The sequence below is a fragment of the Chelon labrosus genome (genome assembly GCF_963514085.1).
Source record: "Chelon labrosus genome assembly, chromosome: 4".
NCBI classification, from domain to species: domain Eukaryota; kingdom Metazoa; phylum Chordata; class Actinopteri; order Mugiliformes; family Mugilidae; genus Chelon; species Chelon labrosus.
The window spans coordinates 19,363,146-19,390,576 of record NC_140340.1 but is presented as its reverse complement, the minus strand read 5'-3'; the positions used below and the strand labels follow the sequence as shown (position 1 = coordinate 19,390,576).

General features: G+C 43.4%; 5 protein-coding genes across 6 annotated transcripts in view; 3 read left to right on the top strand and 2 right to left on the bottom strand.

Annotated features, from left to right (window-relative positions):
* igsf21a (immunoglobin superfamily, member 21a) overlaps positions 1 to 3,897 on the top strand; it is a gene marked incomplete at its 5' end in the record, with an annotated part of 178,488 nt that extends 174,591 nt beyond the window's left edge. For both annotated transcript variants that reach the window (XM_084542119.1, XM_084542118.1), the window contains one exon: positions 3,224 to 3,897. In XM_084542119.1, the coding sequence (XP_084398245.1) occupies positions 3,224 to 3,300 (77 nt within the window). In that variant the 3' untranslated portion in view covers positions 3,301 to 3,897. The remainder of the gene's footprint in view (positions 1 to 3,223) is intronic.
* Positions 3,898 to 6,988: 3,091 nt separating this feature from the next.
* Positions 6,989 to 10,222, top strand: klhdc7a (kelch domain containing 7A; the record flags this gene model as incomplete). Its single annotated transcript, XM_084542384.1, has 1 exon — positions 6,989 to 10,222. One exon carries the CDS (start codon positions 6,989 to 6,991, stop codon positions 9,284 to 9,286), a length of 2,298 nt encoding a protein of 765 aa, XP_084398510.1. The 3' UTR covers positions 9,287 to 10,222.
* Positions 10,223 to 10,384: 162 nt separating this feature from the next.
* cfap107 (cilia and flagella associated protein 107) lies at positions 10,385 to 13,011 on the bottom strand. The gene is made up of 4 exons (XM_084543226.1): positions 12,866 to 13,011; positions 12,237 to 12,347; positions 11,706 to 11,880; positions 10,385 to 11,431 (listed from the first exon to the last, which is right to left on the bottom strand). The coding sequence occupies exons 1-4, from the start codon at positions 12,977 to 12,979 to the stop codon at positions 11,136 to 11,138; spliced, it is 696 nt and encodes a 231-aa protein (XP_084399352.1). The 5' UTR covers positions 12,980 to 13,011; the 3' UTR covers positions 10,385 to 11,135.
* Positions 13,012 to 13,276: 265 nt separating this feature from the next.
* aadacl4 (arylacetamide deacetylase-like 4) lies at positions 13,277 to 15,599 on the bottom strand (the record flags this gene model as incomplete). Its single annotated transcript, XM_084542181.1, has 4 exons — positions 13,277 to 14,245; positions 14,355 to 14,418; positions 14,783 to 15,008; positions 15,423 to 15,599. The coding sequence occupies 4 exons, from the start codon at positions 15,597 to 15,599 to the stop codon at positions 13,462 to 13,464; spliced, it is 1,251 nt and encodes a 416-aa protein (XP_084398307.1). The 3' UTR covers positions 13,277 to 13,461.
* A 2,004-nt stretch (positions 15,600 to 17,603) lies between these two features.
* dhrs3b (dehydrogenase/reductase (SDR family) member 3b) lies at positions 17,604 to 26,103 on the top strand. Its single transcript, XM_084543977.1, has 6 exons — positions 17,604 to 18,103; positions 22,279 to 22,422; positions 22,742 to 22,861; positions 23,289 to 23,527; positions 24,998 to 25,123; positions 25,232 to 26,103. Exons 1-6 carry the CDS (start codon positions 17,909 to 17,911, stop codon positions 25,314 to 25,316), a joined length of 909 nt encoding a protein of 302 aa, XP_084400103.1. The 5' UTR covers positions 17,604 to 17,908; the 3' UTR covers positions 25,317 to 26,103.
* The last annotated feature ends 1,328 nt before the right edge of the window (positions 26,104 to 27,431 follow it).

Here is a 27,431-nt window from a genome sequence, read left to right as displayed (position 1 = left end):
GAAGACAAGAGACCTGCGCTTCCCGTGAGGGCTTACATGCATTCATCTTTGTCAGGATTCCACTTTCCCACACAACCTGTTAAACCGCTCTGTATGGCACTGAACCGATTTTAGCAAATGAATGAAACTGATGACAAATATGTCATATAATACGTGTCAAAGGTTTGAGTGATGCATCTGCAAAAGTCGTTCAAAAAGTCTCAGCAGATGAACTTTACCGAGTCACATATAGGAATTTGTTATCTGCATTTTTCATTTATTTATTTATTGCAGACATGTTCCATTTGTCATTTCCACAGTGCCATGCAAAATTGTAATTTAAATCCTCTTTTAGAACAGACGTCACATCAGAGACAGGAGCCAGACCTGGTAGGCATGCAAACAGATGTGTCATAGCTGCTGTCAGAAATGTCATATAGGCGTGTAAAGCCAGCTAACTCGACTTAAAGCTTCTCAGGGGTCAGAGCAGTCATGTGCAGAGAGAAAACATTATGTTTTCCGCTGACATTTTAGATCCAGCACATGTGAGGTAAAGTCATCCTTTATTTAAAGAAATGTTCCCACAGAAATCACACCCAGTTGTCTTAAAAAAATAAAAAAGTCAGGTTGGCAAATATTTACTGAGATCTGAACCAGAAATCGAAGGCAAACAGATGACTGAGTGACTTGCATCTCTGATTCTAGACTGAAAAAGGGACCTCAGATGATGATCTTATGGTTGGATGAGCCCATTACCAAATGAGATGAAGTGATTATTGAGAAGATCCAGTTGTTATACTGTCTAATCTTGTGTGACTTGCATAAACAGAGTGAAATATGTTGTAGAATGTCAGATTATAGACTTTCAGTTGAGAGTTACTATCATTTAGGAGTCATCATGTAACTCTGATTAACACAAACAATCCTGTCAGACATGTAATCCAACTCATAACAATACATTTAACTTTTTTTTTTTAGCATGCGAGTCAGCCATGATCTGACAGGTCTAAAAATGACAAGATCAAATTTTTAATCTGAGCTCAGGCACGCCTCAGCACGGTCGGCGCTTCGCTGTGATTCTCCTTGTTTGCGCAGCCACAGTGTTGTTATGTCAGGAGAGACACACCCACAGTCAGTCACAACGTCCCCCCCACAGCAGCTACAGTTCCACGGTCCGATCTGTAATACATCCACGAGGGAGCTTCAGCGACAAAAAAAGCGGCAACAAAACCGGCGTCTATGCTGATCTGTCCTCTGTAGTCTAGTTCCCCGCTGTCGGCCTCGGAACAACAAGTACAAATGTAAAAATAAATCGGTGAAAAGAAGCAGAGTTCTCTCCACACTTTTGTCTGAGGAGTGTTCAAATACTGGGAAACAAAAGAGTGTCTTTGTATTTGACTGCACCAAAGGTCACATAGGAACTTTGTGGGATGTTGGTGCAGTGGCACATCTATACTGTATTGTCATTATTGTACACTTCAAAGAACCAGACAGAAGATTTCCTTTTAATGAATGTGGTGCTGTGAACCGCAGTGCATAATTGACTGTCACTACACGGTTGCAATCAAAATTATTCAACGAATCAAGTGTTGTGAAATGAAAAGCATATTTGAATGATCTTGAAAACCCAATGTTGAGTTCAGTAGTAGTAGAGATAAATAATATCACATGCTTCTGACACCTCTCTTTTGGAATATTCCCAATATATTTAGTCTCTGTGCTACCGCTGTACTCTGCAAATCTTAGTAATGATTTTCAATTGGATTCACGGCTGAAGTCTGAGATGGCAACTCAGGACCAGCAATTCCTCAGCCAAGCCCTGATTGGCTTGGATGTGTGGGATCAATGGGCTGGTGTTTCAAATAATCCATGATGACAGTTTCGGTCAGTTCTTGCAGCGGTATGGAAACACCTGCATGATGGGCTGCGGTGGTGGTGGTGGTTTTCACGGTGTTCTTCCTGTCACATCGGTCCATTTTTTTAAACCACAGTCTTCATAATATAACATGTCACTACTACTATATCACCAGCAAATAGGTTTTATATCAATATCACAACTGAAGTATAATTTTTGTAATAATTTACCTAAAGATTAATTGCATTCTGTGACAATTTGATAGTAACACATACAATAAGATTGATTCATGAACAGCACTATTATATAGTGCTATAATAATTGTTACTTTAAATGTCATTCAAAAATATACTTTTAATTCCTGATTTGATTATGCCACTGACAGGAAAAAAAAAAAAAAAACACATGATGGTTGACTAATTTTGATTGCAAGTGTGCTTCTTAGTGGATTCATAGTTCGGAAACGAAATGTCTCTGTGTTCTACAAACTCTGTGCCTGCGCGTAATTACTTAATAGCGCTGCAAGTAACTTTTACTAGAACAACTTAACATGTCGAGGCAATGCAGTATATTCTCACACAAAGGTCTAATGGATGCAGAGCTTGCGCTAGACTTTTTCGTTGACTGTCATTTTTTACCTTCCATCAGGTACATTTTGTCCCAGCAACGTGCTTTCATCCGATTCCTCCATTTTGGTAGCCGTTAGCCGTTAGCCAAGCTCTGACGTGTGCATCAGTGTAATCGGTGTACCAGGAAATCGTGCACTGACAAAAATTCCGCAATGTTTGGAGCGCAAACTGTGATTAGAGACAAGAGCTAATTAATAACGTCACTCGCCACCAAGTGGTCAGGGGTGTGAATTGCAATTCATTTTGCCGTCACAGTTTCAAAAAAACGGTCAGTGACGGAAAATTTTTGGTTAACGTGACCCCTGAATGGATGTGTGAAGCAGGGAATACGTTTTGTTTAAGTCAGTCACCAAGTCAAGGCGTCTCCATTTTGGCTGCCTGGATTTTTCTTAATTTGATCGTTCACTTCAAACACAGTCCTTCAACGGCTTTGACCACGGGAGAGACAAACCAGTCAGTCTAAAAAGGGGCTCATACTGGGACATTTTACAGTGACTATAAACCCCCTTAAACCATCCATAAAGGCACACTAGAGTGCCTTTATGGGAGTGGGGCCTCTTTTTCTAGCTCACCTATGATATGGGAGCAACAAAGAGCTCCACTAAGTTTCAGTTCTAATAAGCAGTACTGTGGGCTGATCCTCTGCCCATACATCTGAAATCATAAAAGTTGAGATTAATGTACTCTTTCAAAAATATGTCTTTGCCTATGTGATGACACTGTCTGTCTGTCTGACTGACTTTTCCTCTGGTGTCTGTAGATGAAGCCTCCCGCACGGACGTGCTCGGACTGACGTGGATGGCACTTGTCCTCACAGTGACAGTGGAACTGACGTGAAACCTCTCATCCAAGACACTCTTCACTCGCACATATACTTGCCCTTCTTGCTCAACATCCACACACACACACACACACACACTTTACACAGTCCCTCAAGCCTTCTCCAGTCATCAACAGACACTTCATACGTCAGTCAATCAGGAAACAGTGCCAGCACACGATGGCGCTTCACTGTTTTTGTAACAAAATAATAACCAAGATAATGATATCAAAAGAACAACGTGATGAACAGTAACCACCCCCGTATATAGCCCTGCCCAGCTACACCTTTTTTTGTTTCTTGTCCCTCGTCTGCCTGTTGATCAATAAAATCGGTTGATTTGAAACGGAAAAGAAAAAAGCAGTTGGATTTTATTTTGACGAGTCAAAATGTCATTGGTGTTGACTGAAATGTGAAAAAGTGAACCTGGCTTAGACTGTGCCACCCTATCGACCCGTTTGTGTACATGTCCTGGGATGCACCCGATTAGCAACGAGCTGACAAACCATGGGAGAACAAATATGGACGCTCCAAGAGAACTTGCTTTTTTTTCAAATTACTGTACCAGTTTGTTTGTTTTTTTCCTGATGGCTTGGAATGTACAAGAGGATTTAAATGCAGAAAAACTAGAAAAAAAAAATCTCATTTTTGAGTGTATTTTGTGTACATCAGTGTAAATACTGAAAAATAATTAAAGACGTTATATGGGTTGTGGTGAGGGATGGTTGCTGCGATAGTTGGCGTTTACACTTCTTCACCTTTGTTTGTACTTCATTCAACGCTGTTTTCAGAGATAATACTCGGACAGAAACATGAACACCCTTTCTGATTGGATTCGAGCTTTTTAGATCTCTACGGCAGGTCTCCAAGGACAGACTAAGAAATCGAAAAAATCCAACATATGTCTGCTGTTTTGGGGTTGTGGTGCATGTGACGTTTGAAGATTCTTTCTCCTTTCGGTGTGTTGCAACTGACAGCACTGCAAGTCATTGTCACTGGCCTGTAATCCAGTTATTTACTTGTGACATACTATCTTAAGTGACCTACATTGTGTACTCTTACCCAGACATTTACAGTACTAGTAGGATCATCAATTTTAGCCGCCATTTCGGGGAGGAGCTCACCTGAGGCAGCTTGTGTAAACAGGGTTGTTGCATTTGTTTCATTTCACCTGTATTAAAATGGACAGATGATAAAACCTCACAAGCCTTGACTTTACTTAAAACGGTGTTTGACATTTTCAGCAGTAGACGTGCATCCTTCCTCCTGCTTTAATGCTGGGTACATGAGATGAAACACACAGAAAAATCTAATACTGCACACGCCTGCAAGTCAACATGGTTGCAAGCATTGTTTACAATCTTATTTCATTTTAATCCCACTGTATCAGGGAAATTTGCAAGACAGTCTGCCTATGCCAAGAGACGTGGACCTGTTTGTATTCATGTTCGAGTCGAGGAAAGTTACACAAATGACTAATATTTCTGATTGTATTGAGGATGTAAATTCCGAAGGAGATTCTGACATTGCCGTTAACTCTTTGCAGTTTCTCCCAGTGTACCTTAATGCAGCATAATCCTGTATTTTTTGTACTTCACAAGAATTGCAATTTAAGCTATTCTAAGGACACAACACGTATTAAGGGATTAAGGTTTAAAGCGGGTGTGGGGTATGAGGAGAGATTTTTAGAGCTTAGTTGAATAGAAAGGATAGACCTATCCGTTTGGGATATCAGCTCACCTTGCCCAAAGTACAATCCATATTCCTGCATTCCGGAGATGAGACCCACATAGCACAAATATTATTAACAGACAGTCGTATGCGCTTTGAATTAATTTTTTATTTTTTTTCTCACAAATCTTCGTCCACCCACTGTGTAGCATTGTAACTGAGCTATCATTTTCATTTTTATTCAAGAGGCACTTCGGAGCTTTTTTTTGGTTTTATCCTTCACTCCACATTCAAGAGAGAAAAAGTCAATTTCTGAATGCATTAGAATGCGCAAAGAGAATGTGGAAATGTTCTTCATGTATGCCAGAAGACGTGCGTCATACCTGTAACTTTGTGTGTGGATGTGGGTGTTAATTTTGTCCACAGGGAGGTAGCATGTATGACATTTTCATGAAAATTCACATAATTAGTTCAAAGAAGTCCTGGACCAAAAAGATACAACAGACAATAAAGACGACCGTTGTAAATGTGTGACTTTATTACATTTTCTGTTACGCATGACGAAAGACTTCCTGAATAATCATGCCTCCTGCACCTCCTGTTCCTGAGAAGGCTGGATGAGTTTGAGCCACTGCAGTTTTAATGACAGTTCCTGATTTTCCTTAACAAACTGATAGCTCTGTGAAGGTGACAGCATTTTCTTTTTTTGTGTTCGTATTGGACTGAACACATCTGTCCCCAGCTTAACTCATTTGCATAGTTATAACAGAAAAAAGGCAGGAAACATCTGTTAAAAATATGTCTTTTGAGCCTTCTGTTCTTGTTCAGTCACATGTTGCACACCTGTTATGGATGGAAGAGGTGAAAGTGGATTCACACAACAATGCACATGGTTGACAATCATGTTTTTTTCTGTTCTGAATAGTGCACCTGAGCTGGGAGCAATGGGGAGGATAAGAAGCTGCGTCTATAGTCCATTTGTGAATTATTCAGGAGTCAGCCATCCCTGCAGAATCCGGTTTCCTTTTTGTTGTCTGCAGGCTTGGCTATCGGATGAGCAAACAGTGCCCATGTCAGGGACACCTGACACGCCCTCTGCTCGAGTCTCAGCGTGATGCGTCTTTACAATGTTCCACAGTGTGCTATTAAAATAAATTCTGTTTTGTTGTTGACCACAGCATCGCTCTAGTGTGTTATCAGCAACAGAAATGACAGCCTGTCAGCGGCGACCGAGAGGCATGATTTCCATGTGACTGATGCATGTTTGCATCTCAGTATTCTGCATGGCAATGAATGACACTGTCCTGTTTCTCTGTAGACATTGTGTTCCCATTCTTCAGATGGTGATCTGGACAGTTTTGTTTGTTTATTATACCATGTGACGGCCATTTAAGTGTCTGATAGCAATCTTAAGCTTCTCTTGGGAGGGAGTCATTTTAGCGTCTGTGTTGGCACAGAAAGGGACCTTTGATCGGTGGCATGGCTGTGCAAACAGATGTATCCTGGTTATTAAGTATTTGATGAATGTCCTCTATCATTACTCCCCACCCCTTATTCAAACCATGCTTCCCTCTTGCTGTTCTAGGTGTATGTTGTGTTATCTATCATCATTTTTTTGACAGTATTCTCATAAAATGGCATACCCAGCACCAGCAACATAGCAAAAACTAAATTAGGAAAATTATTGACAGAAGTTTTTGTGTGATACAGTATCTCCATAGCCATGGGAAAAGCTTGGGTGAGTCAGCAAATGGTATAACCAAATATTGATCTAAGAGGTATTTACATATTCTGTGTGTGGTTTCTAAGACTGCCTCTGACATGCCACAGGTGGTGCATGGAAAGCGCCCCGCCTCTACGGAGCCAGGGATGCAAATAGCGCCTCTCAAGCTATCATTTTACACTTGATCCTTTGGGCAAAGAGGCGCAGTCATCAGATCACAAGAGGTCGTTTACAATGAAAACCGCGGAGCAGTGACAATAACATTCAGTAGGGTCAGTCAACCAGCCATTGCCACTATCACTTCTACAGCTATGCCCATTGCAGACCTTTTGGGAGTCCAGTTCGACATGCAGCTGCTGTTGAAACTTAGTGTCTCAGTTGCCGCGGTTGTGCTGGTTTCCTGGGCCTACAGGTTCTACAGCTCCAGGCACGTGAGGACGATTCAGCTCGGTGGCAACAAAGACAACAAAGAGCCACAAAAATCGACCTGCCAAAACTGCAAGACGCCACTACAGCATCAAAGCTCTCCAAAGCATGACACGGATGATGGCGACGAGCGACCCAGACCCCTGCACGCAGACTCAGCTGCTGATGACCTGACATCTGACAGCACCAAGGAAACGGCTGCACAAGATCGTCCACACCAACTTGAAAAGAGAGAGGATGCATTTAGTATGTCAAATACTGACCAAGATATCAGCATGAAAGGCGAGGTACTCACTCATCAGACGCAGGCGCAGGTTGCCACCAGTAATATTTCATTTGGATCTGCTTTGAACCTTCCTGCTCCAACAGAGAGTGGGATGGGCAGTTCAACGGGGCGCCGCTCCCCTTGCTTTTTGCAGAAGCTGGAGGGCTGTGTGGGTGTGGGCAGGGAGTTAAGGCAGGACTTGGAGCGCCAGGGGGCCTACTCGAGCTTTTTCTCCAAGGCAGAGATCAAAGTGGAGGATGCTACCGTGGTGCTGGAAGGAACAGGAGACCAGATTGTGCGTGGAAAGATATACGATTACTATGTTGAGTCCTCTTCTCACTCTGTTACAGATTCAAACAGTGTGCTGGGTCAGTATGAGAGGAACTCTGAGTCACAGCCGGTGGAGTTTGGAAGCCGTGGCAGAAACCTCACAGACTCTCCCTCCTCTTTAAGCCCCATCATTATGCGTGATCTGGTTTTACCACAAAGCACTGTTGAGGATGCCTCCTCGATAGGAAGCTTCCAGCAGAGGCACCCCGCAAGGCCTGTACTCCTACGCAAGGAGAGCTATCTGTCTGCAGCAGAGGAGTCTGAGCTTTCCATCCCCTTTCCAACTTCAAGAGCCTCAACTCCAGTGACTCACTCCCTGGCCTCAACCGGTGATGAGTGTATCTCTGTATCCCCTATCAGTCCCTCTTCAGACAGTAAAGGTCATACAGCAGGGGAGGGGGCTGATTTAGAGACTGTAGCAGGGGCTCCATTTTTACACCTGCCAAAAATTCTCGATGGCAAAGATTTGGAGATCATAAAGAGTAAGCTTGATCTAGGTAACTGTTTGGAGACACTATACCTGGCCAAAAAACATGGCCAGATGTCTATCCAGAAAGCAGCCCTGGGGTTCATGTCAGACAACTACCTACAAGTGCTCAGGGACCCCAACCTTTATGGACGGCTAATGGCTGGTGAGCGGGAACAAATCCGGACACAGCGTCTGAAGGGGAGAAGGTTCGTCATGGCTGCAGACATGGACCCTCAAGACTGGATGAGAGACACAGAAGAACAGACAGCAGCAACAAAGCAGAGAAAGATGTCTAGTGCAATATACTATTATGATGACTACAAAGACGTCTGGCATACACTCTGCCTGATTCCACAGGAGGTCGTCTCTAAAGCCTGTGCCATGTGCACAATGGATAACTACTTATTTGTGGCAGTGGGCTGCCAAGGCACAGACAGAGAAATGACACCCTCAAAGCGAGTGTTTTGCTACAATCCTTTGACTTCCATTTGGAAAGAGATCAGTCCTATGAATGAAGCCAGGCCCCGCTGCAAACTGGCAGCACTGGAGGGCTTCATCTACGCCATCGGAGGGGAGTGCCTCTCCTCTGTGGAGCGCTACGACCCGCGATTGGACAGATGGACATTTGTGGCTCCGCTGCCTAATGATACATTTGCTGTAGCACATCATGTCACGGTGTGCAGTGGGGAGCTTTTTGTTTCTGGGGGTACTCTCAGATATATGTTGCTGCGCTACAACCCCAAAACCAACACTTGGAAGCCAAGCCTCTTGATAGGCAGCAAAGACAGAACTGCAGACATGGTGGCTGTTGGGAGATTTCTGTATCGCTTCGACGTCAACCCACTGCTGGGTGTCAGTGTGTACCGCTACCATACAGTGGCTCGACTGTGGTATGAGTGCAGTTCCAGACGTCTTCTACACTGCCCTGCCTTTCAGTGTGTCACAAAGGATGGCACAATCTATTGTGTCAGCCGTCAGTTCACCGTGAGGTACGAGGCTGATGAGATCTCTCCTGCTTTCACAGATGAGGACTTGAGTGTCCTGTGTGCAGCTAAGGGCATACTTTTCCCCTTTGTCCTTTCACTACCTGATAAGACACCTCTACAGACAAGTGTGTAACAAGGAGTTACACACACAACACAGTTTTCCATTGACGATGAGATTAGATGGTGATGGAGTATCCCTACAAGAGCGTATTTTACATCCACTTTACTGTTGACTGGTTTTGCTTTGATCAGGTTTATGTTGAACCCAGCCCAACTCCAAATGTTTTTGCAGAGCTTATGTCCCCTCTCCACAAACTCACAAAGTGTGTTCCGTACACAGCTTTATTTTTCTTCAGTTGCAATTACACAAAGAATTGTGTGTTTCTTGTGTCTCGCCCTTGGCAGCAGATGTTAAGTATTAGACTCTTAATTGTAGTCAAACTACTGTTTGCTTAGATTTACGCAGGATGTGCTGCCATGTAAATCGTTTGCTCCTTTGATTTGCCACTCCCTCCTGCCATTACGCTAGTTTTATATCACCCCAGATGCCTAACCTCTTCACTGTAAAGATAATTCATAAAAAAAGTCCGGGAGTAAATGAGTTCACTCAACTCTAACACGCAGAGATTGGGAAATACAGAGATGATCCATCACTGTGCCCCACTGTGTAGGGCACAAATATAACTTACACAGTGGCCTGGATACAATGCTATTATCTACAGTTGCTCTTTAAATATGACAAAATGTAAATGGGTACGTCATACAATATGAATAGCTGAGGCAGTAAAGCATTTGTCACGAGGTTTTGAAACTCTTCAGTAGTAGTTATTTTTATATATGCGTGTGCATATATAGTGCATATGTATTCATCTATGTTCAATTTACCAATTAAATATCTTTACTTTGTTGTCTATTGTTTTCAAAAATACAAAATATGTCTCTGTCATTTACTGCATATTAATCCACAAACGGTGACTAAAGGTATTAAGGCAGGTATGATTTCCAGTGTTTGTGTTATACATGCTGAATAACCAGTAATAGTATAGCACATGAACAAGCTAAACACCCCAGTTTGTTTTATTAAGTGCTGACTGTGTCACGCAAAGAATGATACAAATATCAAATGCCTCATTGTCTTCTCATTTACAGTCAAGTCTCTCACTGTACAGACTGTAAAGCCGAACACTTCAAAAACACAGTGACATGTTGCTATAGCACCATCATGTGGCTCTGAAGACTAACACAGCAGTGCTCGGGGCTAGACATGTTGTGTTACAGACTTCCTTCAACACAGAGGTGTCACGTGACACACGCATCAGCTGCACAGCAGAGTGACTAACTAGCTAACAGTGGGTGAAATGGAGCTGCACTGGAAGGCAGCAGACAGGCGGGAAAAGGGGAGGCAGACACAGATGGTTGACCATCAAACATAAGCATCTTTGATTCTTCCTAATTAAACACTTTGATTCCCTGTAATTAAACACCTAATGGAATGGGAGTTAGACACGTCCCTTCAGACTTTGCATTGGATGACTCATGGCTTCTGGTTTGCCTCAATACCCCGGTCAGTTCTGACATCAACACTTGCTTTATTATTTTTCTTTTTTTTTTTCTTTTGCTTGTCCTTTTCACTGAGTATCTTGTTTCCTAGCAGCTCATTTGGGGTTTCAAGTGTGCAGAGGGAGAAAGAATTTGCATGCAATTATCCATTGGAAGGGCAGACATAATTTATAGCCCCCCCCATTCCCTCTTGCACAGAGACACACACCCATTCACATACATAAACACTGAAACTACCCACTGCACAACACAGAGATCTACAGTAGTCCTCCTGCCAACATAATGAGAATCATGGTTAATTTTTTTTTAATTCCTTTGGATTTCCCAAATGGGTTAACAATGTTCATGCTGTGAACTAATAAAGAGAAAGAAGCCTCACTTGGAGCAGAGCTTCTAAAATAACAAGCAGGAAGCGAGGTAATTTAAGAGTCACGGGTCTGTCTCAAAGTCTGTTGTGATGGTGAAAATGGACTGAAACAATGATCTGGTACTTGTAGGAGCAAGCGCTGTCTCAGATCCAGGTCCTTGTTGTTGTGATTGGCTGCGTAGACGTGGCTGGAGAGCACGTGTGAAGTCCTGGCACAGCGTGTATGGCAGAAGGCACTAAGTGGGTGCCTCTGGTATTCTGACCTGTACACAGTCAGAGATGGGAAGTGCGACTGCTGCTTTTCGAAATGGTGATTTGTGGACCGTGGCGGGCCAAAGTTGGTTGGAAGGGCTGGAAAGGAAGATAAAGTTAACTGCCATGTTACTGCAGCCATTAATTACACCGGTGACTGATTTGGAACAATAAAAGGCATTGGGGGCAACCCAGAGTTAATTGTTCATGAATACAACTGCTCATACGTTTGGTCCATACAAAATTTAATGCACTGTATTTTCACTGCATTCACACTCTTGGTAACTGAAAGGTTTAATATACAATACCATTTCCTGAGTACAATCCATACCTTCTGACAATGGTGGCATGGCACTTCAAACTGTGGTCTTACCAGAAGTTGGCTGGTCAGATTTCTCAGCTTGCCATGTCAAGTTGTCTGACTGCTGGGCTCGCAGAGCGGGCAAAGAATTTGTGTGCTTATGCCCGTAGCTTTCTCCATACTGCGTGACCAAGTAATGTGAGGATGATGGGCCACAGTGGGCGAACAGCATCTTGGATGGAAGCCCCTGGATAAAAGTACACAGAAGTCTTGGCATAGCCTGTACTGCCTTTCACTAGATTAAGATACAAAGGCCATGACCTGTTCTTTTTCAATAATCTTCAGGAGCCTCCCCATGTGGCAGCAGCAAATTGCTCTAACTGGCCTTTAAGTGCTCAGCAGGACTGATGATTTTACACATTTTCATGACTGCTGAGTCTGACCAGAAACTTGCTTTCATAAAGAGTTTTATCACAGGCCTTTATCTCGGCCATCAATATTATGCAAAAGTGTTCACAATCTGGAAAAGAAACCCCTGACTTGCAGGGTTGTGACAGGCATTCAATTGGCGTTAATGCCATGAATGAGCAGTTAAAGGCTGACCTCAGCTCTCAGCAGGGCAGATCTTCTCTCAGAGACGTCTGGCTGGAAGTCCCAGTGGGGCCCATAGTCTGCACGACTGGTGCTGTTAGCTATCTTTGGCTCCTGAGTGAACTGTGTCGGATGGAATAAACAGACATCGCGCAGAGGAGTGAAAAAGTGGAGGGGAGGGGTGGGGGGTACACAGGGACTTGAGCAATGAGCCCAGCACAAGGATCAGCAAAGCTCACACTTTGCTATCGATCCTCACTGTTGTACAGTATTTCTGAAGTCATTTCTCCTCTCAAATCCTGAACCAGCAGCCCGTGGCCGAAACTCACGTCAATGTAATTAGTCTCCAGCTCTAGCCTCTCCCACCAGGAGGCTGTGCTGATGTAGCTGAACTGAGGCTGCCTAATCACTTTGCTATAGATTTGCCTACCTACTGAGGTCCTACAAAACCCTTGGCAGCCTGCCACTGCTATGGTATTACGTTTTACATGGAAAGCTATACCCTGTGTTCACATATCTAGTAGAAGTTGTACAGTATTTTAGAGATCTCTGTAGATCTTGATACTTGACATTTAGGAATATATTATATTTTAGAGCAGAGGATCCAAATACATTAAGCAACTAGCAGACAAATTGCCTACCTGAAGTCTTTCTTCAGCCCAGTTACCCAACAGCACTTTATTTCCATACTTCTGCTCTATCCTCCATCCAGGTTGAGCCCATTTATCCTGTGCCATGACTTTGGTCTGGTTCATACTTCAGCTGGTGTCAAACACACTCAGCCAGAGAAATCTGAAGCCTTGTTAGAGCAAGGTTAGCTAGTCAAACAGACAGCATGTAATGTAGGTGTATTCACCTGACCTCATAATGGCATAGGCAGTGGAGGGGAAATGGAGCTTGGTTGCCATGGATACAGCAAACACTGTAGGCAAGGCAAGCACAGTATCCTGGAAGCAGACGGGAGGTGTCTTACATCTTTGTTAAAAAGAAATACATTCCTTAATACTAGGGCATGACATTTACTTTGAGAAGTATACTCTATATGGTTCAAGTGGTGCCAGGAACTGTTTGCAGACTTTGTGTCTTGAGGCTACGTTTCATTTTTGGAATAAAGCAGGTTTTGTTTATTGATTTGTCTTCTGTGAACAGTATAATGGTAATGATGAACAGTGGAGGCAGGCTTGTTTCTTAAAATGTAAGTGGAATCAAGTTTATTTTATGATCTTCTTTATGAACTTCACAGTGTTTTTACATACTCAACAGCACTATTCACAACATGTACTGCAGAGGGAAAGGCGAGCCATCCCTGGTTAAAGAAGCTAATCATTCCATGAAACCCGTGCATCACATGTTCCCAGGTGACATCTTTCCCCAAGTCCAGCAGTCGTTTCCTGTAAAGAATCCCATCATCCCGCAGGACATCATACTCACAGGTGAGGATGAAGGTTGGCGGGGTTTTCTGAATGATGTCATCGTCTGCTAGCAAAGGTGAGACCTCAGCTTCCAAACCGGCTTTAACTGCGTGATACACTGCCCCATCATAATCTGGGGCTGGGGGTTCGGAGAAACCTCGTGTGAAGCACTCGGGGGGTAAGTTGGAAGGGGAGAGCCAGTCTTTGATGCGTGGCCTGAGCTCAGTGGGGACATGGATTCCTTCCAGCACTTCCTGGCACAAGGACATGTCTCCATTGAGGTACTGCAAGAAGTAGAATGCCATCCGGCCACGAAACAATATGGGCACAGCATGATTTTGTTGGTATGAGGGCAGGTTGAAATCTGCCATCTGCAGGGCTGGGTAGATGAGGAGCTGAGCGCAGGGGGATGGCAGATGCCCATCCTCTCTCCTCGCCAGCCTTTGGCACAGCGCTGCTGCCAGGTTAGCCCCAGTGCTGTCCCCTCCGACTGCCACTCTGCGAGAGTCCACGCTGAACTCCGTCTCAGCCACAGACAGGAAGTGACACGTCGCTGTTTCACAATCATCCAGCTGGGTAGGGTACCTGTGCTCGGGGGCTAATCGGTACCTAAGAGAGGTGAATGGGAAGACAGCAGGACAGTACACTGAATTGTGGCCACATGCTGGACTAAATAGACTTTGGTTATTTATGTGCAGTGCAGAAAAAGTTTAGATACCCAACAGAAATCACAGTTGTGTTAGATTCCTTGGCGATGTGCCGACAGACTTCATCAACAGAATCTGTTAGGGATTAGCAGGACTCTGTTAGCAAAAGGTACCGCAGTCTCTCTGGTATTAGAAGAAACCAAAGCCACAGACAGAACATGGCAATTTATTACGTCTATGCTGGTCTCATTTGTTGATATTCAGACAGTATATTCAAAGATGAATGTACCACTGCAGCCTCACAAAAAAAAATACTGTATTTTTAACTGATTGTTCCAATTACTGTTTTGAGTGCAGATTGATACTTAACTTTAAAAAAGCATTTCTGGCATTTTAAAGGGATTTTAAATGATGAACAATTAACTGACTGAAGATTCTTCCCTGTAATTGAAAAATTTTTTTTCATTCTACTCAAATAAATAATTTGAACATAGCATACCTATACTGCCCAGTACCCATCCTCCCCCATGGAAGTACACAAGACCTCTCCTCAAGCCATTGCACGTGGTGGTGGGTTCGTAGACTCGCACTGGCACCTCAGAAAACGTCATGTCCTTCACTCGCAGACCAGCGGGAACTTGTTTCACGCGAGTCAGAAAACAGGCCACAAACCATCGAATGAAGCCGACCTGATTGCAAACGCCCAGGCGGTGCAGGATTCGACCCTGGCAGGAGAGAAACTGCAGACTAACAACAAATGGCAGACAATGTTATGAACAAATAAACTAAATGCTCTTGATAGGTAAAGTCAGAGTGAAGGTTACTCTGTCTGAGAGACCATATTTACTGTGGCAGCATCAAAGAAAGGGAAACACATGACTCTGTGTATCTTTGCACCTTTGGTAGACGTGATTTCTTATCTAAAATTTCTCTGATCTCAGCTTTATCAGGTGTTGGAGGACAAAGAAAGGACAGACACGTTCAGCCTGAAAGAGTAGAGTTAATTCTTTTTGTCTCCACAGGAGGCATTTCTTCTAGTCTGAAGAATAAGAAAAAAAGGACCCTAAAGAGATTCAGTAACAATGCAAGAAACATAAAATAATAAGCACCCTAACACCTCCACAGATGCAGATACTCACCACAATCGCCATGCCAACAAACAAGCCGTGAACCATGTGCAATTTCCCACTATTTGCAACCCCACGAGGAATGTCTGAATTCATCAGCTCAGAGTACACAAGTCCAATTACGAGAAGGAGGAAGGCTGCAACAAGAGCAGCGAAGCCAATTATTAAAATTGCCGAGCCAATGTCCATGGTGTTGCTGGTCGGCTCTGCTGAAGGTAAGTCATTAGGAGTAAATGTTTTATCTACCTGCTTTCAGCCTCTTTTCACCCCTCCCACATCCGCCTGCAATGCATTCTGACCTTGGTTCTGTTTAATGACATTTTTAGCTGCCTGTTGGCCAGGAAGAAAATAATTATATTCTTCAATGTGTTTTGTGGCTGTGTAGTCACACTAATTACACGTTTCCCAAAGAAACCACTTTGTTCCACCACAGAACAAAATATTTGCGTGTCAATGGAGAAGTTTTTTTGATTATTTATACATTTCTATAGTGCCCGTAAAGTTGCCTCCCGAACTCCTGGTAACATTTTCACAGATATCTGATGGTTATGATGTTTTCTTTCCAGCTTTCTTTCATCCTCTCCGCGCAGAGGAAAGCTCCACCGCTCACAGATGCACTCGGCACGGAGACAGTGGCATTTTTCTTGTCTGGTGTCTAAAGGAAGAAAATGTTCAGCGAAGCTCCCAGTGAAGGCTGGCTGAAGACACCCTTATCTGAACTTTCCCGGATGATCTGTAGATGGCAGTGATAGCATGAGTATAAATAAACTGCACCTTCTGAAATATACTCTATTTACATTTTTAAAATCTACATGCAGCCTAAACCTATTTACCACTCACAGAAATACATTTTGTGAGATTTTTTTTTTGCAAAACTCAGCTTCACTTCCTCTAAGAATATTTAATTATAAGCTTCAAATCTTGGCTTTGGGTTCACATTATATATATATTTAAATCAGAAATTTCCAAAATGAAGACAGCATCTGGAGTCATGTTGTCTTGGAGTTTTAAGCAGCCCCCGAGAGGCCCTCTGCCTTCCCCTAAGTAGCCGAGCCCAACACAAAGCAACCATTGTGAGGCTGCTCTTTAAACCCATCCCAGTTGCTGAGAGAGCCCTGCATTCAGCGATACCCAGGAAAAATCACAGTGCCAGGGCCAAACATCACAGACTGGAATCTTGTCTGAGGCCCGCGGACTCATAGGATTTGTTTTGGAGGTATTCATGCACTTTTCTGTTTGTCATTCAGCCAAGCTCCCAAGGCTGGGCTGACCTAGTAATTTCCAAATTGCACTGTTGCACAGAAGAAGATATGACCTGCTTCACAAACACTGTCACCGCAACAAATCAATCAGCTAATGTGGATTTACACCTACAGCTGGAGAACACTGCAAGTTTTTGGGCCACAGACAGATTTCTGTGCAATGATATAAAATGAATCCTTTTTATACAACTCGAGGCAGTAGTTGAGCTTAATTTGAGCATCCAGACCTGTTTTTGACAATATTTAGGATGGATCAAGCAGCGATTTATCTATTTGTCTATCTCTGTCAGATTTATTTGTGTTGGTTTAGCTGATTGTTTGTTTGCTTGCTTGATTATTTGTTTAACTTAATTAACAGGGCTGGTGGTCTAAGGATAGTTGACTCAGTCATTTTATGAAACTCTTGACCAAGTACTCTCTAGTGCACCCAATACCTACATATGAATGTGTCGATGTTCCATTGACTGTCAGTGAATCCCGTGATTGCAACATCATTGTTATGTAATGAGGTTAAATTCGGGTCAGTGGAATTATGAAGTTAAACTTTCCCAAAAGTGACTTGGCACCCATCTGGGACGCAGTGGGGCGACCGCTGGAGGGGGGGCCGGACCGCAAATTGAGAACCACCGCTGTAGCCACACGAAGGGGGTGGGGAAGAGGCAAGTACGCAACCAGTCAGGGGCAGACGGGCACTCACTGGAGCAAAAATATTCATCCCCACTTAACATGTCAATCAGGATTAATGCCCTCACAAACCACCCCTCTAGGTTCACCCAGGTCCTTTCACTGACAGAAGTACCGAAGCCAGGGCAGAGGCGGTGATATAAAAAGGCAGGACAGGACAGGAACACAACACCAAAAGCCCAGCGGTTTCAGTAGCGCACACCACGGAGCGTCGCTTGGACTTATGTTTCGCGTCTCCACCGGTGGTTGACAGGCGCAATGAGTGATCACTCAAACATTTCGAGAGTCTGATGCACTAAGATGTCCGAGCTCCCCGAAGCCGCACGGTTCTGCGTTTTTAACATTTGTTCGCCCGCGGATTACTCATGCGACACTCTGTGAGGCTGCACATGATACTGTTTGCATGCGGATAAACTTGCAGGGGCTCGGGGAAAAAAAGTCGCCGTTTCTGCACTCCGCGCTCACCGTTGGGAGGATATCAGTAGTAGTGCACGCAAAACTTGCAGCGTAAACATTTGCACTCGTCTGCTGCCCGTGAGCACTCAACCCGAGATGGAGCTGAAGAGCGCGTGTCGCATGTTTCTTTTCCCGGTGCAAATGCTCTATTATATAGTGCGGGCAAGTTTGTTTTCGCTGTTGCCGAGCAGGAGGAAGGACCTGACCAAGGAGGTGGTATTGATCACTGGTGGAGGACGAGGCATCGGTCGACACCTGGCCAAAGAGTTTGCCAAGCAGGGGGCCAGAAAGGTAATTGGACAACTTGTTGCACGCACACTGCTCCCTTCCACCCTCTCCCAAAAGAAACGGATTAGCAGATAATTGAAGTTATTTTCCAGCCAATTTCTTTTGGCAGTTCGTTTGATGCTGTTAGTTGCTTTTTGTGTCAAAAGCAGGCATAGTAGTAGAGCAGATTGAATCCACCCACACACCCTCTCCTCCTCCTCCTCCTCCTCCTCCTCCTGCTGCTGCCTCAGGTAGCCCGCGGTGTTGCCTACCCTACCCCAAGTGTATTGTTGTTCCGCTGTTGTATGAAAGCAGAGATCATGACCTCAAAGTAGCCCAGTTGGTCCAGTGAGACTGGAGACACTGCCCTCAATTTTGGTTCAAGTATTGCACAACCGCTCGGGTCAACCAGAGGGCAGGTCTGTGCAGCATTTATGGCAGAATGATATGATTAAGTGTGGTAGTGAGCTGACATTCATTTTGCAGAGGTCCGGGGTGGTTGTGGTGTGACTGACATGTCTAGAAAGTGCATTATCCAAAGTTTTAGCCTGTGATGGAGGCACTGACCATGTACATGCGAGTGTACAGGAGGTGGGGGTGGTTCATGCACAAAGCCTCGCAGAAACCGCTTCAAAGCCATTCTCATCATAACAGCCCTGCTATTACCTATTATAGCTTCTTGCCATTTTTTTTTTTTTCTGTGCAGGCTTTGCGCCATTGTAAAATCTGCCAACATATCACAAGACAACAAAAGGCTGGGTAATGCGTTTAATAAAAGCCAGATTAGTTTTTTTTTTTTTTTCAAGTGCAGCATGAGGACATGGGATGCCTTTTTATGGACTTTATGCAAAACCAAATGAACACAATAAAAAGGGATATGGAGGAACAGATTACGTTGTCTTGGCAACTCTAACTCATTACTGTAAATAAAATGTGGTGTAATCGGATTCAGATATACTTCAGAGGCAACACCTGGTGTTCAGATCTGTCATATATGGAATCAGTTTAAATATTTGACTCAGTCATACAGATTGACATGAAGGTGAATTTAACTTTTAATGAATGAAAGTGTTTGTGGATGTCATGTTTACCCCTTAACTGCCGGATAGTATTTTCAGCAGAAAACACCCCAACAGTTTTAACCACACACTTTTCAATCCTCCCCTCTCTCACCATCTCCCTAACACGGAGCTGTCCCTTTGGCCTGAAATCCCCCGGTGCCTACATATAGCATCCCACATCCTTGCAGGTCAGGCTAACCTCTGATCATAATTTCCAGCTGTGCCTGTTGCCTACCAATCTGGTGGGTGAACATTACACAGCTGAGTGCCTGATGAGTCGCTGGTGTCCCCTTAGCAGTAATGTGTTAATACAGAGCAACTCTATTTTTGATCACATCAGATGGGAGGATGGATCATTACACACTGAGGAAAATGGTGGTAATTTCAACCCACACTGAACAGCCCGGCTGAAAGCTGCGGGTTGTAATTATCTGTACATGTGTGCCACGAACGCCACAACTCGGATGCTCTCTTAAGGTGCAATTTTAGCAGCTTGAAAACATTGCTAAAAGCTCAATGAAACACTAACTGCCTCCTTCTGTCTTTCAATGACATCTCCTTGGGGATTGAGCAAGAAGAAACCAGTAGGTTTTAAAAGCTTTACTTTGCAGCTGCACAACAAAGGATGTCACCATGCTTTTCAGCACCCCATTGTTGGGTATTATCAAGGTGTGAAGGCTTTGAAAACAACACCTGTGGTAATGCGTATGACAATTACTCCCTGCCTGAAGAGATGCTAAAAGGAAATAGGACGGTAATTATGAATAGGGCTAACCTCTATGAACTTGCGCTCACCCCAGTTTGAGCCCCTTTGTGACTGGCAGCCGGAATTTCCTTTTCCCCTCTGCTCAAGCTTTGGTGCTTTCACGGTGTGAGGAAGCCTAACTTCAGCGTTGATGAAAGAATTCACTGAGATGAAGCGCCAGAGACTCCGGAGGGGAGCCAGGTCTACTTGCGTGCTGTTAGGAACCATGACAGCGTGCAGCTCTGAAATAATAAACCAGACCAAAGTCTTTTTAAAAAAAAAACAAAAAAAAAAAAAACTTTCAATAGCACAGCGAGAGGGCTCTCAGAACAATCTCGGTAAATAGTTGACAACTTTAAACTGTATATTCATTCAAAGCTCCTTTTACGGTATCCTAACAGCAACACCAGCTCAGCTCAATATTTGCACATAGCTTTGTTTTTCTTTTATGTGCATGTTAGCATTACATAAAGAGATCTCTGCAAGGAAGATGAACCAAACCAAGTCACTGACAACAGGTTTGTGTGGGTGTGCTTGTATTGCGCTGGAGGCGGGAAGCACACCACTCCCAGCTGGGTATTGCCCTGCAACTGACCTTGCTGTCTCCGCAGTAATTAGACAGCGGCAGGCGACTGCCTCCTGAACTCCTGCTGCCCCCTCTGTGTGCCGCCTCTCTGCTGGCCCATACAATGGGTGTGAAAAGAAGGGTTCATACCCACCCATACATTCAGACCTGAGAGATAGAGTATCAGTGTAATTCAGCTGGAGCTACTGGGGACACAGAGACGTACACCTCTGCCTGTATTGAGTTGCATCTCCGCTATCTCTCTCGGGGTCTTGTTTCAAGCTTTGCAACATTAATTTGTTGATTAGAGAGCTTTTACTTACAGCACATGTTTATGTTAAGTCTTGTTAGGCATGCCTAGTTAGAACAATCACCAGTCTGTCACAAATAGCGAGCAGGGCCATAGCAAGGTCAATTAGAAACAGTTTTCTTACCATTTCTATCCAGATAGCAATTTGGCCCACCCTTGTTTGCTCCTAGGTTCCTTCTGTGTTGTGACTGGTGATAAACCTAATGAATTAAATAACATTTGAACAGGAGAGCAGAGTTTTAAGTGCTGACTTTTAATGAGAACTGTCAGCTTTGTTTGCCTGGCTCAAATCCTATTAAAAGCTTTCAGTTATTTATCAAGACCTGTCTGCCTTCACTGATTACTCAAATGGGCTTGCAAATGAAGCAAACAAAAAACCCAATCAAAAGCAGCTCAGACCAGGGCCGTTCACAGAGGGAGGCAAACCCTGATTGCTCCAGATCTGATAGAGAAATAAAGAACACATTCCCCACTGTAGTCTTTGACGGCCAAAGGACGTTACAGTGTCAGTGTTTGGGTCTGATTTAGCCGAATATTAATAAAAACAAGACTGCAGTAAAGATGATGGCAAATTGTGTGAATAGGGATTAAGTTCGCGACTATACAAATTAACATACAGTATTCCTGTGTGTTGGACAAATTCTGAGCAAATTTTACAAGACTGACACGTGATAAGAAGTTTGTTCATGTTTGTTGTTACTTGTTGGTTTTATATTAAATGACTCCCATATTTAAGATCTCAAAGACTAATAAATCAATCCATCCGGCCTAGTGACTAAATGTGTGTTTACACATCAACACTGGTGCAAAACAATGGGACCGACAGGCTGAACCATGGGCTAACAGACAGACATGCTGTCCTTTGTGTGTGCATACACACACTGCCTCTGACTCTCAAATACACAAGATCACTTTCCAGAGGACTTTTTGCTCAAATATTAACCTTGGTCACGGGCGACCAGCCAAATCCCACACTGGCGTCCTCAGCACTTCACACACGCACTGTTTTCAGACTCCCTGACCAGAAATGACAGGGCTCATCTGCCCAACAGGCCGTGTAATCTCTTTGAGAATTTGTGTTTGAGAGATGAGGAGGGCTCACCCCCTGATTTCATTACCTTTCCCTGACCCCAAAGACTGACAGATCTAATTGCCCAATCACTAGTCCCCCACCTCCATCCAACCCCATGTTCCCTGCTCAAATGACCGGCCTTCATTTAGTCTCCGGGTGGATGAAGAGACAATTCATTCGCACAGCAACCCCCGAGCCTTTAATCTTGCTCGAAAACTATTTGTTGGAGTGAAAATGGCCTCTCTGTTCTCTGAATGAAAAGAGCATTGCTGCATTGCTGCAAAGATATCCACAGTTTCACCAAGAGTTCTTAGTGCCAGAAAAATTGCGCAAAGGACACGTAATGTTTTGGTGATGACTGTAATAAAAATAACCCTTTTTGTTTCACTGCAGCTCCTGGTGTGAGACTGTTTCTTTTTTCTAACCTGTAATCGGTTCTTTGCCAGGTGATCTTGTGGGGCAGAACAGAAAAGTGCCTCAAAGAGACAGCTGAAGAAATCTGCCTCTCTGGAACTGAGTGCCATTATTTCCTGTGTGATGTGGCCAATCGGGAGGAAGTCTACAAGCAAGCCAAGGTGGTTAGAGAAAAGGTACGCCGTCTTAATATCTATCAAAATGGCTCTACTTGCATGAGTTGAAGTGGAATTTGCACACAAAACCCATCATAAAATATTTCCCTGGGATGTCTCTCTGTCTCGTCTACATGTATATTCGCCGTGAGCTGCTCCGTCTCCATCTGGTGTATAGATTACACTTCATCTGAAATATCTGAATACGAGCAGGGGATATTGCTGACAGCTCCGGTGCTGCGCGACTTTATCATCTCAGGAAAGCAGACAGAAAATGCTTGAGATCTCTGACAGTGGTGTGTTTTTTTTTTTCTTCTCTCTCATCGTTGCGCTTTTTAAGGTGGGAGATGTGACGATATTAGTGAACAATGCAGCCGTAGTCCATGGTAAAAGCTTGATGGACAGCGATGACGACGCTCTTCTGAAATCCCAACATATCAACACTATGGGACAGTTCTGGGTAAGACTTGCATAAATTAAAGTAAAGCCAGCTTGCCTGCCGACATGGGGAAATTCCTCAGAGCAGATTATCCTTATCATTTTCATATTATGATTCTAGTATTGCAGTATATGCAGTAGGCACCACCGGACTTGTCAGTCATGACTGTTATTATGGCAGGTTAAGTGGGGTATTTCCAAATTGCCTCTTAGCCTCAGAAACTTCAGAGGGGTTTTGAAACTCGTGGCATTTTTATTTTGAATGGAGATCAAAAGACTATGTCATATGCAGACAGAAAAGCAATTATCAACTAAATAGAAATGGAAATTTAATCTGTGGTTACAGTGTGGGCTTCCTTCTCTTGTCTCCTTTTTACTTTGCTGAATATATTTTGCCTTCTGTTTCCACACCTCCTTCATATCTTACCATTTTTCTTCCCTGGTTTTAGACGACAAAAGCCTTCCTGCCCCGAATGCTGGAGCTGCAGCATGGCCACGTAGTATGCATTAATTCCATCCTGTCCCAGTCTCCTATCCCTGGAGCCATAGACTATTGCACCTCCAAGGCCTCATCACTGGCCTTCATGGAGAGCCTGACTCTGGGCCTGCTGGACTGTCCCGGCGTCAGCTGCACCACCGTGCTACCCTTCCACACCAATACAGAGATGTTCCAGGGCATGAGAGTCAGGTGAGAAGACTGCGTGGGAAGGGAAGGTGTGACATCTTCAGAGTTTGTAATGTTCCCTATCTAGGGATTTGTGGGAACTTTATATATTACTGTTTTCCTGTTTGCCATGCTATCATTAGTGGTTCTAGGGATCTCAATGTTTCTCCTTTGGCCAGTCCAGTTTCCACGTTTGTACATTAATATTCCCTACATGACTTTAGAAATCCCCCAATTTTCAATCTAGCCCTGCTGTGAGGTTGACATTTGTGGCTCAGAGGGAAATATCTTGACAACTGTTTGATGGATTGCTGTGAAATGTGATACAGATCTTTCAAGTCCATGGGGGGAATAAATCTAATTTCATCTAGAGCCACCAGCAGGTCAAAGTTTTTTCTTTTGCAGTCAAAAAGCTAGACATTGATGGTTACCACAGGACCTGTAGAGTGCCATGGAGTGACTTTTCCTCAGTAATGAGCCACACCATAATAGAACACAATGACTCACTGTAGTGGGAGCTTTTTCACTTTTTGGTCAGTCCTCCTGCTCTTTGCAGATACTCTCTCAGTTCATTTGTTGCAACAGAATGTCCTTGGTCAACTTGTGCTAAAATACCAGTTGTACAAAGTTGGTAAGGAATTTGCAGCAGTAACTCATTGTTTGAATTATTCATTGATTCCTTCATCGCTTAGCCCCTAGGGCCTGTTGCACCAGCTGGATGTATACCCAGTCGTGGTAGCCTGGATGTAAAATGCAGTTTAAGACCTATGTAGAATTATTTATCTTTTGGACTACAAAGGCATAACACTACGTCAGAGATTGAATCTTACATCTAGTCAGGACTACTTGCAAAGTGAAAAAGTCTGGACCAGTTTTCATGGTGAAAATAAAAATGCTGATCCACAACTGATGGAGACAGAATTTAGTGAGAGATTCCGTTTCTCTGAACCTCCTCAGTTAACATTTCCTCAATGTGTTCCATCTTTATTGATCCAAAACAATCGATTTGAAAATTGCGGAGATGGAAAAGCAGCCGGAAATACTAAAGCAGAAACCCGCTACTACCAAGTGGACCAATCACAGCTGTTGCTGTCTGCATTGCCATGATGCGTAGTTACATTTCTGTTGAGCTGCATGTCAGGCTACAGCGTTGGGGTCTGCGTAGGGTCTGTGTATGCTCTGCGCTGTCTCCGTAGCTACGGCGCCAGTCATTTTTAATCTATCCTCGTGTTAAGGTGTCTGCACAATGAATGTACATGCTCACATTTGTAATAGTCGTAATAGTTATGTCAAAAACATATAATCTACACTTTGGCTAAAGCAGGCAGCTGAAATTTCAGCTGTGCTCTAGTATTTGTTATGGATGATGGTTCCACTGTGAAACTGTAAACAGATATAGAAATGTTACCCAGTTCCTCCTCAGTGTGTCCGACTGACCATTTAGTCACAGAATTGCCTTTTTGTTTTTTAATTATTATTTTTTTTATTCCGTAGGTTCCCTCAGCTCTTTCCACCTCTCAAACCTGAGGTAGTCGCCCAGAGGACTGTTGATGCAGTCAGAGCCGACAAGGCTTTCCTCTACCTGCCCTGGACAATGCATGCCCTTGTCATTCTTAAGAGGTAAAAATTCCTAATTTAACACCTGAATTTTTTTTTTTTTTTTATCTTTCTGGTGTAATTTAATACTCACACTTATCTTTCTCTCATTTATCTTTCTGCCCTCTCTAGTTTCATGCCACAAGTAGCACTTGAAGAAATCCACAAGTTTTCTGGGAGTTATACCTGCATGAACACGTTCAAAGGGAGGACATGAACCTGGATTGCACACAGCATGTGAGCGACCTCTACAGCTCTGGGGTGTAACAAAGGGAATATGGACCTTAAGACTTTTGAATGCAGAGGAGGCCCCATGATAGTGTGAAGACAAATACCTAGGGGACACGAAAGGGTGTCGCTTCCGCAGGTAGAATTAATCGATAAACTGCGCGACACGCCCTGGTCCTTCCCGTGTGTGTGCGTGTGTGTGTGCGCATGTATGAGTGTACTGTGGTTGACTGAATGCCATTCTCACTTTGAACAGAAGCCATGCATAGGTCTGTACCAGTAGTTATTCTGGATTTTTATTTTATTTTTTTCGTTTGTGACACTTGTTTTAGTCGTTTTTTACGATTCTTTTTTACTCTCTTTTAACGTGTCTTTGAATCAAAACAAAGTAATAAAGTGGAGTTTTAGAATTGCACTTGCCTCTGTTTGTTGTTGATGAAAATAGAAAAGGTGAACACTTGGGAGGTACACAGTGTTCTGTGTCTGGGTTTTGACTGTCGTGTCGGTGTGATAACATCTCTGATTTATTCCACGCATGAGATCAGTGACTATGACAGACGACATTGTTTTCAAAACAGAAAACCCACTCCTCGGGGGGGCATGTGGGGCATATTCTTGTTGGTTATCCACTGTCGGAAACTGGTGCTGGGTGATAGGGTAATTCTCAAAAAGGATAATGAACTCAAAACAAATGAGTCAGGCCCTCTTCCTCTTGTGTGCCGCAAGGTCTTAACCACAGCCAGGGGACGTGGACAAGCACAGAGTGCAGTTATCTTAATGCCTTAGTCACTAAAGTATTTTTACGGTCTTTTATGTATATGATAAAATATCAGATTTGATTTTGTTTGCTTGGCTCATGCTCACACACTCTTAAGATGTCTGTAACTATTTGTGTTAGTAGATTAACAAAACCCCAGAGGCATGTATTACAGTGAAAATGGGACAACATGGAGCCTCTTTTGCAGTTTTGCATATGAATTTGAGCATGTTCCAAAGCTTCAGTACAAAACGGGGGAATGAAGCTGTGGAAAATGGATGAGATTTGTTAATGCCAGACTCTCACAAAAACCTTTTTGTTTAGGATATTGTTTAAGATCCAGAAAAATCATGTCATAAAACTGATTTAAAAAAAACAAAAAAAAGTTGCGACATAAAACAAAGGGCTGTATCCACTGCAAATCTGCAAGGAGTTTCAAACGTATCACTAGCTGATAAGCATCTTAAAGCAAAGAATAGAAAACAACCTGCTATTGAAAGCTCAGTAACCGTATCCATAAAAAAACAACTAGGCTTCAGTAAATTACAGGAATACTTAGTATTTTGGGAAATGTGCTGGTAAGTGTTCTAGCGTAGAAGTAGAAGAGAATGTCGATAACACTCTCATGTCTGTACAATACAAACTGTTACAGTACCCTGGCTTTGTTCAATGGGTAACGTAAATCTGCCTACCTTTAGAGATACTGAAAGTGGTATTGATTTTCTTATCTAACTCTTGGCAAAATAGGCTGAAATAAGCATATTGTATTTCTTAAGATGAAGTTTAACTCTGTCTTTAGCTGAAATACAACTCTTTAAGTAGCATTTCAGTCCTGGTTGACTTGAAAGCATGGTTTAAAAGTACCGCTCACAGAATTCTGAGGAAACAAATCATAGCCAGACAACGCTTAACACAACAGGGCACCGTGTAAGGAGCTGGTTAGCTGATTTAGCAGTTGGAGGAATGTAGCCTGCAGCTCTTCATCTAACAGATCACTGTTGCTGTGCTTTCTTCTGTACAGACTCATCCACTGTCAATATTATGCCAAAAATGACCGTTGTTTTGCTTTACAGATTAATTTCGGATGAACAGCTGGACCCTGGGCGCTAATCTCACTGACATTTCCTCTCAGCTCATTTCCTCTGTTTGCTTAATAATGAAAGTGAAGCTTCAGCAGTGGTTTGCATTAGTAACACCGTTGTGTTACCTCATTTGGTGATACAGTGACTTAAAAGACCTCGGTTTAAATGAAAGTCTTTGACTGTGTCCTGGTAGAAATGTTAGAGGGAAGCTCCCATTCCTGCTGAAAAAAAAAAGCTTTCCTTCTCTTTCACGGAACATTTCGAA

What these genes read in the sequence shown, in the direction of transcription:
- cfap107 (XM_084543226.1), bottom strand. Translation starts at nt 12,979, where the DNA reads ATGAACCAGACCAAAGTCATGGCACAGGATAAATGGGCTCAACCTGGA. An exon ending in GGGCTGAAGAAAGACTTCAG is followed by an intron (nt 12,348 to 12,865) that starts GTAGGCAATTTG and finishes CATCCGACACAG; the next exon opens with TTCACTCAGGAGCCAAAGAT. An exon ending in ATCTGACCAGCCAACTTCTG is followed by an intron (nt 11,432 to 11,705) that starts GTAAGACCACAG and finishes CTTCCTTTCCAG; the next exon opens with CCCTTCCAACCAACTTTGGC.
- dhrs3b (XM_084543977.1), top strand. Translation starts at nt 17,909, where the DNA reads ATGGAGCTGAAGAGCGCGTGTCGCATGTTTCTTTTCCCGGTGCAAATG. An exon ending in TTCCAGGGCATGAGAGTCAG is followed by an intron (nt 23,528 to 24,997) that starts GTGAGAAGACTG and finishes TTTATTCCGTAG; the next exon opens with GTTCCCTCAGCTCTTTCCAC. An exon ending in GCCCTTGTCATTCTTAAGAG is followed by an intron (nt 25,124 to 25,231) that starts GTAAAAATTCCT and finishes TGCCCTCTCTAG; the next exon opens with TTTCATGCCACAAGTAGCAC.